Source organism: Tachysurus vachellii, chromosome 3 (genome assembly GCF_030014155.1).
Source record: "Tachysurus vachellii isolate PV-2020 chromosome 3, HZAU_Pvac_v1, whole genome shotgun sequence".
In the NCBI taxonomy this organism is placed as follows: Eukaryota; Metazoa; Chordata; class Actinopteri; order Siluriformes; family Bagridae; genus Tachysurus; species Tachysurus vachellii.
In genome coordinates this window covers 9,887,646-9,898,861 of record NC_083462.1, presented here as the reverse complement: position 1 = coordinate 9,898,861, position 11,216 = coordinate 9,887,646, and the positions used below count along the sequence as shown (strand labels likewise).

The 11,216-nt window shown below is 36.3% G+C and overlaps 1 protein-coding gene across 3 annotated transcripts in view; it reads left to right on the top strand.

Annotated features, from left to right (window-relative positions):
• The window catches only part of adgrb2 (adhesion G protein-coupled receptor B2), a 384,210-nt gene that overhangs the window by 309,273 nt on the left and 63,721 nt on the right, over nucleotides 1-11,216 (top strand). For all 3 annotated transcript variants that reach the window (XM_060865674.1, XM_060865676.1, XM_060865673.1), the window contains exon 20: nucleotides 8,241-8,310. In XM_060865674.1, coding sequence (XP_060721657.1) covers nucleotides 8,241-8,310 — 70 coding nt within the window. The remainder of the gene's footprint in view (nucleotides 1-8,240; nucleotides 8,311-11,216) is intronic.

Here is an 11,216-nt window from a genome sequence, read left to right as displayed (position 1 = left end):
CACACAGATCTTCTCTAGATCAGTCAGATTTCTGGCCTGTCGCTGAGAAACACGGAGTTTGAGCTCCCTCTAGAGATTCTCTATTGGGTTTAGGTCTGGAGACTGGCTAGGCCATGCCAGAACCTTGATATGATTCTTACAGAGCCACTCCTTGGTTATCCTGGCTGTGTGCTTCGGGTCATTGTCATGTTGGAAGACCCAGCCTCGACCCATCTTCAATGCTCTAACTGAGAGAAGGAGGTTGTTCCCCAAAATCTCGCAATACATGGCCCCGGTCATCCTCTCCTTAATACAGTGCAGTCGCCCTGTCCCATGTGCAGAAAAACACCCCCAAAGCATGATGCTACCACCCCCATGCTTCACAGTAGGGATGGTGTTCTTTGGATGGTACTCATCATTCTTCTTCCTCCAAACACATTTAGCGGAATTATGACCAAAAAGTTGTATTTTGGTCTCATCTGACCACATGACTTTCTCCCTCTGGATCATCCAAATGGTCATTGGCAAACTTAAGACGGGCCTGGACATGTGCTGGTTTAAGCAGGGGAACCTTTCGTGCCATGCATGATTTCAAACCATGACGTCTTAGTGTATTACCAACAGTAACCTTGGAAACGGTGGTCCCAGCTCTTTTCTGGTCATTGACCAGCTCCTCCCGTGTAGTTCCGGGCTGATTTCTCACCTTTCTTAGGATCACTGAGACCCCACGATGTGAGATCTTGCATGGAGCCCCAGTCCGAGGGAGATTGACAGTCATGTTTAGCTTCTTCCATTTTCTAATGATTGCTCCAACAGTGGACCTTTTTTCACCAAGCTGCTTGGCAATTTCCCCGTAGCCCTTTCCAGCCTTGTGGAGGTGTACAATTTTGTCTCTAGTGTCTTTGGACAGCTCTTTGGTCTTGGCCATGTTAGTAGTTGGATTCTTACTGATTGTATGGGGTGGACAGGTGTCTTTATGCAGCTAACGACCTCAAACAGGTGCATCTAATTTAGGATAATAAATGGAGTGGAGGTGGACATTTTAAAGGCAGACTAACAGGTCTTTGAGGGTCAGAATTCTAGCTGATAGACAGGTGTTCAAATACTTATTTGCAGCTGTATCATACAAATAAATAGTTAAAAAAATCATATATTGTGATTTCTGGATTTTTTTTTTTTTTTAGATTATGTCTCTCACAGTGGACATGCACCTACGATGACAATTTCAGACCCCTCCATGATTTCCAAGTGGGAGAACTAGGGTTTTTTTTTTTTTAGATTATGTCTCTCACAGTGGACATGCACCTACGATGACAATTTCAGACCCCTCCATGATTTCCAAGTGGGAGAACTAGGGTGTTCAAATACTTGTTTTCCTCACTGTATATATATATATATATATATATATATATATATATATATATATATATATATATATATATATATATCTTGCCTTTCCCTTGGTTTGTAGTTATATAGCTAGCTAGTAGGCAGGATTTCTCAAATTAGGAGTTACCTATCTCCAAAGAACTCGTTTCATCGATATCCCGTTTTTCTGTTTGTCTACGTGTTTATTTATAAAATAGTTAAATATAAAGTAACTGTATCAAGACTTAGACTTCCTCACTCCTCACTAACAGAATTGCAAGAATTGCTTTGTTAGCTGACTGTCCATATGACAATAAACATTTGAAATCTTAAAAATCTGAAATCTAAAAAAATACTATTCATATCATCTTCTATAAATAGGACAGAAAGCTACAAATCCCAGCAGGCATTTCTCTGAAATACATCATAGTTACGATTATGATGGGAAAACATTGACAATCAGAGTCTCACAGCGTGGCAGAATCAAGCATAACTGTCTCATCGTGTCACCGAGCTCAGTGTCTACATTCTGTAATCATTCAGCTAGATATTTGACCTGTTTATTTTTATTCTCCATTCCTAATGTAAAAAATTCTAAAAAAAAAAAAAAAACTGAAGTGTGTACAAATCCTAGACATGTTTCCTTAATGTTGACAGGAGTAGATTTTCTCTACTTGCCTGTCATAAATGATAAATTATATAAGGATGAAATATACCAATGTGGTTGCTATAGACTTATTTAATCAATTGAGAGTGTTTCACTGACATTTACTAATGCTCTTTTGCAACTGGCGTGCCATAGTATAAATGCAGAACAAGAATATTTCAGACTTGAGACAGTTGAAGAAAAAAAATGATGAGGAAAAAAAACAAAAAGAAAAACAGGAGGTCGAACCATTCACAGACTTACACAAGCTTGTTCATTTCACTTACAACATAACACAAAAAAAGCAACATAAAAAGTACAGAATTTAAAGATGAATGCACACAAATGTGTGTGTGTGTGTGTGTGTGTGTGTGTGTTTATTCTTCCTGTATCACATTCAAAACAGATGTCTTATCTGTTCAGAGTCTATGGTGCTCGTCAAAAGTGATACCGTGAAGCATCACTATGAAACGAACTAACTGACAGGACCGAAATACGATGTGGTCTTCTGCTTCTGTATCCCATATACTGTACGCCTCAGGTTTGGAAGTGTCGTGCATCCTGAGATGCTTTTCTGCTCACCACGGGTGTAAAGACTGACAGTTTTCACTTACAGAAGCTTTCTTATCAGCTCGATCTTAGTGGTGTCAAAATATCAGAGATTTCTGATAACTGAAGCGAACATGAACCGTCACTGAGACTCTTTGATCTGTCGCTGCGTGATCTGCTTGATACTGTAGGTTGATTAGAAGAAGAAGAAGAAGAAGAAGAAGAAGAAGAAGATGAAGAAGAAGAAGAAGCCTTAATTTGTGACACAAACATTACAGCACAGTGATGTTCTTTTCTTCACATGTCCTAGTTTGTTAGGAAGCCGGAGTCAGAGCATGGGGCAGGTATTAAACAGCACCCCTGGGGCAGCGGGGGTTAAGGGCCTTGCTCAAGGACCCCTAACAGTGGCATATTGGCAGTGCTAAAGCTTGAACTTCTGACTTATGTAGACCAGATCAGTAACGCAGATCTGTAACTAATGATTGTAACTGTCCATAATTATATAATTGCAGACTGAAATAAAAGAATATGTGATCAGAGAAATAAAAGAATATGCGATCAGACCGATTTAAGAAAAACTCTTGCATGATTTCGTTGCTTCTACTAAACTTAATCTAAACAAGTTCTAATGACTAGATTGCATGATTGCGAGTGAACTTGAGTAATTCACAGAGAAGATAAAGCAGATACGTTTGGTAATTTCACGTTCACAACGATGTTACTGCTGATGAGAAATACAGTATACAGTAACTACAGTGTTACATTTAGTCAGTTAAAACATGCATAGAATAATGCAGAGCTAATGTGTCTGTTGCATTATGGGTTTGATTCTCAGCTCAGGCGTGAGCTCGGTGTCAGAAAAATACACTCAATCATGTCGGTTGTGTGAAAACTAACCGTGTTTTTATTGTTATTCAGTTCATTCACATGGAACCAAAGTACACATCTGGTTTCTGTTATTTAAACATTTTTTTTACAATTTTTAACTTTATTTATTTCTTTTAGTTTAAACAACCAATGAGTGTATCCTGGTTGTGAGAAACTAGACTTTACATTACACCTGATATAAAGTTCCTAGAAAATATAAAATATATTTTTATGTAACCACGTCACACTAAGGGACAAATGAAACACCCCACGGTCCACAGCATAGTGTGTGACTGCATCCATCTACGTTTTCCTTTAGACGAGTGATGTAGCACAGTACGACATGAAACTTCTGCTCTGTTCAACCTCATGCCGTTCCTCAATCTGGCTTCCTCCAATCGATTCAGTGCAACATACTGATGTGCCACAATATGGCGCGTCACATCTGCTTAGCATTGCCGCTGCAGAACATGTTACAGATGTCACAGCAGAGATAAAAATTCATACAATAGCATCAGAAGTATGTATAATTGAGGAGATAGCTAAGCAATTACATCCACACTTGTGTGTTATGTTTGGATGCTTATCAGTTCTGCTCTTTATTTTTCATCAAGCCAAAGAGAATCTGAAGAGATACGGTGACAGCATTTACACTATAGCAGCTCTTAAATAACTACAAACAAGGAACGTTCATTCTGGGAAACAAATTTATTATGTTTTTTTTTTCAGAGTAAGAATATTTTATTGCTTTGTTGGCCTTTACAACATTTATGTCTTTAAGATGCTGCTGCAGTACATAAAATGGCAGTAGGTAATAGTGAAAATACACACACACACTCACACACACGCACACATATTTCTAAATACAGGAACATTGTCCTGAATTATGGTCAATGAGATAAATTTCTATAATGGTTGCAATAAGTGTAAACTGGTTCTAGCATTGAATGATAGCGTCACATTAACACATCTCTCCAAATCGTCTCCCAACAGGATTTTAAAAACGGTGCTTCAGTTCTGTCAAATTTGTCCAAAACATAGTATGGTCTTTTACTCTGTGTTTATTTTAATGACAGCCTCAAAGAGCCATCATTATCGATTATCAGACACAATTAACTCCAGACCACTTGATAAACCTGGCCACTGTTTTCCTTTTACTTCTTGTATTCTTCTTTCATTTTCCTCCTTTCTTTACACGTGAGTTTTTCTAATTACGCTCAAATTGTGGAGTTAATCAGAGCATTGTTAATTACATGAATATTTCAGAGACATGCTCATTAAGTGTGAACACAGCACACCAGACAAAGCAACAGCATAATTGATAGGTACAATTAACACATGGCTAAAGCAGTCCTTCCCGACTGCGATGGCAAACACATTAGAGATGCAGCAGCAAGAGAGAATCCATCCAATGATTTACACATCAAGATGGGAAAATAAGGAAGATGTAACAATACAGCAATGTCTCTACTCACCTGTAGAATAGATGTAGATGATTATTGAACCAGTAGGCAAAAAACACCTTATAATTAGATGATCCTGAGCTGCTGGTTATTGGGTCAGAATTGACATAAATTGTGTAATACTCCAACTCAAGAAAGCCACACATCATTATATTCCACTTTTACTTTAATTCTACGAGGTTTCCTGTGAGACGTTGATGTTAACATTACAAGCGATCATGTTTACAACTTAGACAGTAAGCAATTATGATGTTCAGCTAAATGCTGTGTGTGTAGTTCACGGTATAGACTCATTCATTTACCCAACCTTCTTAAATGATCTACAGACGCACGCCAGTCTGTTTTCTTGGGACATCATCTGTACATTTTCATGCCTCTAAACCTGATGCTGAAGATGTGCTGAACTGTGATTGGTTGCTTGACATGCAAGCCTGACGTCCTCTTCGCTAAACCTTGGCCAGTAAAAGATGCTATGGAGTCCAGACCGTCTGCCGTCAGTCTGAACATCTGACTATGTGAGACTAGCAGGAGTATTTCTTGCTATTATTGCTCTTGCTGTTATCACTCAGTACTGTGGCTCAACTAGCATTCCGCTTCATAAAAAATTCACCTGCTAAAATAGTCGCATCAAGTCGCTCAACTTTTCTTAGCTTCGTTGTGCCACTCGACACTCCCACATTCAGTCACCAACGGTTGCTGTTGCTCTGGAAGTCGATACCTCTAATTATAAATAAACGATCTCCGGTTGCTTTGCATTACTCTTTTAGCTCAAACTCAAAAGCACCAGTGTTTTTATCGAGTGGTTTTATTTCCATAATACTAAGAAAACAGCAGCATTTAGTATATCCTCAGAATTACTACTGTAATAACCGCAGTGTAACTACTTTATAAGAAGTAGTTTGTTAGTATATCAGTGGTGTCATTATGATTTAGGCAAACTACTTAGCGTGAATTAATTATTAATGTAGCACAACCACGTTACAAAACGATCCATAGCATTTTTCTAGCATATGAGCAATAACAAGCACATGCATGGAAGCTCAAAACCATTTAGAGATTGTATCAATTTTAATTATTAATTGTATTTATTTTCTCATACACACATTTGATAAATCCTAAAATTTTATATAAAATTATACAAAACGTCTGAACGTTATGCTAAAGAAAGTCTTTTTTTAAAAAAACAAAAAAAAAAACAAAAAGAAAAAAACATTAATGTTGATAAATGAGAGCTCTGGATTTTCTCACAGCAGTTGTTATTGAGTGCATGGACACTGTTAGTCTGGTACTTTTATACATTATTCTGCATCTCTGCTTTGTTTACTATAATAAACGAAGCTGCTCAGTAGGTGACTGGGGAAAAACCTGGGGAAACCTTAAGCTGACTTCAGGAGTGGATGCATACTCAAAACCAAATGGGTTTTTTCTCAATTTATTAATTTCTATCATTAGAACATTTGATGTTAAGTGAACATTATAAAGCTGTGCAGTTTAACTCTTTTACCAGACGCGGAAAAGTGAAATTCGCTCCTGTTTTGTTGTGTCTATGTTCAGCATTGAATGTCTTTGTCATGTTCCACTCTACAGTACAGTGATGTTTAATATAAAGCTTATATGAAAACGCAATACAGCTGCAATATAGTTCTGAAAAGACAAACATGGTTAGTCGTGTTTGTATATTCAAAGTAAATGATGATATCAAACCCGTTTCTGCTCTCTGAGACGCTCCAAGTCATTATTCATAAGCCTCTAAAATTTATCTTCAACCACAAAAGCCACTACTACAAAAGCAAAAACGTCTCACACTGAAATTCTACAATGTCTTGACTAATTTTATATCAGACACGTGACCATAAAATAACTCACTTGTATATGTTGGTTGGAAATGTCTGATAAGTCGATTGTTATTCTGCCGCTGGAATGGAACACCAACGTTTCTGTGCACGTAAAGTTCGTATCTTAAGTGTCTAATGTAATTCTACTGTGTTTGTAACTGTTTAAGTTCTCCACATCTGTTTTAGGAAAGCTTGATATTGTACTACACACCTCTGTGAGAAAAAAAAAAAATAAGAAAACTGGGTTGCACGATAACAATTTTATTTATATTTTTTTTTTCTTATTTCCCAAAATACAAAAATTTATATCAAATTAATTGTAGTAACTGTTTGGTTTTCATGACTATTTTATTTTTTTTTTTTTTGTTTATTTATTGAATTAATTTTAGACCCCAGCTGAATTAAGCGGTGGCTCTGCTGGGAAGTGACTAAGGGGAAAGGTTTAACAAGGAAATGTTAACTGAATTCATATTTGCACAAGTGCGACATGAAGCCCAGAGGTCTGAGAGCCCCGAGAAATAATCAGAACCGTGCCACAAAACAGCACACCAGAGCAAAACTCGCTGCCATTGACGAAAATAACAGACATGTAATTGCACTCGATACACGACCAGCAGACACCATCTCTCATGTTAAATCGAGGCTACGAAGTTAGGATAAATCCAGCACTCAAGTGGACGGCTAAAGTTCGGAAAAATGTCTGTTTTTTTTTTTTAATTATTATTATTTATTTCAAATCTTCAAATGGACCGTTTGAGCAAGGGAACATTGCCAGCTGTAGCCTCAGACTCCTGTTTATACTGTACAGTAGCTGTTTATGCTTTAATGCTGTTGTACAGTACATAATCAGCTTTAATATTTAACAATCTGAGATGCATTTCTTCTCAGCAAAGTTGTATACAGTAGTTAATTGATTTACCACAGATTTCCTGTCATCTCAAACCTGTCTGTTCTTTCTCCTCTGTCATCACTCATCAGCAAGGTGTTTCTGTCGGCGTACAGTAGCTGTTACTCACTGGATTGGTTTTGTCTTTCTCAGTAATCTGTGTAAACTCTAGCAGTTGTTCTGTGGATGTTAATAAACGTGTATGTACATCATGCTCAGACAAACGACCTCGCCTTAATGAAGCTTGTAAATCCATGTGACCCAATCCATAATGAGTGGCAGTAAATTATGAGGGTAAAATACAATATACAGGCAAATCTGAAAGTACATAACTGTTGCAGTGGTGTAGTTCTTATTTATACACATCTGCTCACCACTGTGCCAAAAGAAGATTATTGTTATACGGTATAAAATGGCTTAACAAAAGCCCTCGCTGTCTAATGGATCTCAAAAGAAAAGGACATAATTAAATGTACATAATTGTATGAAGAAGAATAAAAGAAAATAAAGAATGATGATTACCTGATGGCTATCATTTATTTTTTATTTTTCTGTGGTTTGTTATGTCTTATAAAAATATTAAAAATGTTGTTTCTTTCAGCTTTTCCTCTTTTCTTTTTTGTCTCCTTTATGTCTTGGCTCAACAGGTCTGCCAGCCCTGGTTGTTGCTGTATCTGTAGGATTCACCAGAGCTAGAGGCTACGGCACACAAAACTAGTGAGTATCATTATCACTCATGTCAGAGCTCTCCTTGTTTATGGCTCAGTACAGACAGACAGACAGACAGACAGACAGACAGACACGCAAACAAACACACACAGATAGACAGACAAACACACAGACTGACAGACACAGACAGACACACAGACAAAAACAAAGACACATAGACAGACACACAGACAGACACACAAAAACACAGACAGACAGACAAACACAGACGGTCTTGTCCTCAGTTTAAATAGCTGCATTACTTAATTGAATGATGTGATATATTTAACTTAATTTATCTTCAGTTTTCTTTAATTTGCCTTATTTATTGGTGCAGTTTCTTTATAATCCATGTTCTTTTATTAACGATAAGAAAACAATAATATGTTACACAGAATCTTTGTAATGATATTTTTAGTATTTATTTATTTATTTATTTATTTATTTTAGAGAGATTCTAAAGTGCTTCTGTAAGTTGCTCTGTATGGGGCATCTGCTAAATGCTGTAAACATTAATAATAATAATAATAATAATAATAATAATAATAATAATAATAATAATAATAATAATAATAATAATAATAATACATAAGCATTAAACCTTGACAGTATGTTCTAGATATCATAAATTTGCACATGCTCTGTAGCACGGGTAAGACACAAGCATCGGTTTTTCAGATGGGATTTGAAAGTATACCTAATTTTTGTACTAACGATTAAAGCATATATCTGTTCATATCCAGCTTAATAAATGATGCTCATTGGCTACATTAAGCATTTTACCATTGAATTAACAAATTCTTGTGCATTAAAAACCCATTTTGTGTGGTTCAACATAAATGTGTGATGCTAATGGCATGACGACACAAAGGATCTAGTGATTTCCATAAAATGCTTTTTTATATATATTTTTTTATATTCCATAATTTTTTTTTTTATTATTTCTATTTAATTTTTTATTTGTTTGCTTGTTTGTTTGTTTGTTTGTTTGTTTATCTATCTATTAATATTAATAATCTTATCATTTGGCTATCAGCAAATCTTTTGGCTAACAAGGGAGTACTTTCAAAGTAACTCACTGGTCTACATCAGGCAGACAGAAGCCTTTATTTTTTTTTTCCGCCTATGCATTACAGCACAGTGAAATACTTTTGTTGAAGGTTGAGGGTTTGGGTCAGAGTGTACGGTCAGACATGGTACATCACCCCTAGAGCAGAGAGCGTTAAGGGCCTTTCTCAAGGGCCCAACAGTGGCAGGTTGGCAGTGCTGGAGCTTAAACCCTGATCTTCCAATTAACAATCCAGAGCTTTAACAACTTGATATGTCAAATGATATGTCTTCTTCCAACGATCTTCAGGGAATTTGAATGATGCAACTTCCTGTTCAGTGTTGCTTCTTGTGGAATATTCCACATAGAGATGACTGAATGATGTGGGACATGTTAATATTGTATAGCATACTGTATAATAGATGCTTCTTGGACAAGTCTCAAGTATACTGTAATAGGCTTGACAAATTAAAAAGAAGCATCAAATATTTTCAATAATTTTATTTCAAGGTAAATTCTAGTTACTGTAAGTAACTTAATTAAGTTAAAGACCCATGGCTTTTGAAATGTCTTTTCTCTTTACTCTACATACATATCTGTCTCTGTAATATCAGTGGGACTGAAATGACATGCCAATCATGGAATCATTCAGATAGCAGGATAGCCATGCATGCACACACACACACACAGACACACACACACACACAAAGTAAATGATGCAGAGCACTGTGAATATTTCATCTGCCAGACTCAGAGGGAAGGGGTGGGATGGATGTGGAATTGAGTGATGGAGAATAAAACCCTGATAATGAACTGTGTGGGGTTTCCATTCTCGATGAGAAGTGTAGGAGGGGGAATCAGACTGCAGACAGAATACAATTCTTTTTTTTTTCTTTTTTTCTTTTTTTTTTTTTCCAATCTTTGTCTGTCTTTAATTTTTGCCTCCTTTACCCTTTGGCTCTGCCTAAAATTGCATGAATACTTTGGTGAGATTATGACTGAATGCTATTCAAATCACTGGTGTGATATGAATCTGTTTAACCCTTAGGAGGCGGCCAACGCAATTTGCTCTGGTTTCGACTCCGTTTATTTGCTTACATTATATAAAACTGTAATTTAGCTCTATTTGTAGTGAGTATAAAGAATATAAATCAGGATCTGTATACATGTAGCGACGTTTGTGTGAAATCCGAATGGGTCCCTGTTCACTGTTTATATCACGTTTATCTTATTGCATTCCTGGAATCTGATTGGTCAGGAAGTGTGGATTTATTGCTCGTTCTAACACATTATCATTTTCGTAATAATAAGCCGCAGAGTCTTAAACAGGGACAGCCGCATAAACAAATCTAAAACAGTGGAGCTTTCTGTAAGACATTTATTGAATATTTGAAGTAGGAGTTTTAAGTGTCAGCACTTTCTAACACCCAGAATAAGATTTCTGAGCAACACTTTTCTGATATCATCACAAGTTTGAAATCTCTATCTGGAGATTGATAGAGCGGATCGATTTCATCTGTTATAATGTAGATTATTGAACTTGTGTTGTCGAAGTTCCAGAACAATCAGGCTTCTTTTATCGATATTTACAAAAGTATTTACACTAGAAATACGTTTCAGTCAAATTTCATTCAAATCTGGAAATCCATAAATTCATATATAAGGAGACTCACTTATTTCTATGAATTTTGCACATGAATATAGATTAAACATTACATTTGAACAAAAACAAACAAACAAACAAACAAAAAACCAACAACACAAGACTTCCATAATTTTTAAAATATTTGCAGTGAATGATGAAAAATTAGACTAGATATTCAGTTCGGAGAAAAGAAATAGCACCATGAAAAAAAGCTGCTAAGGT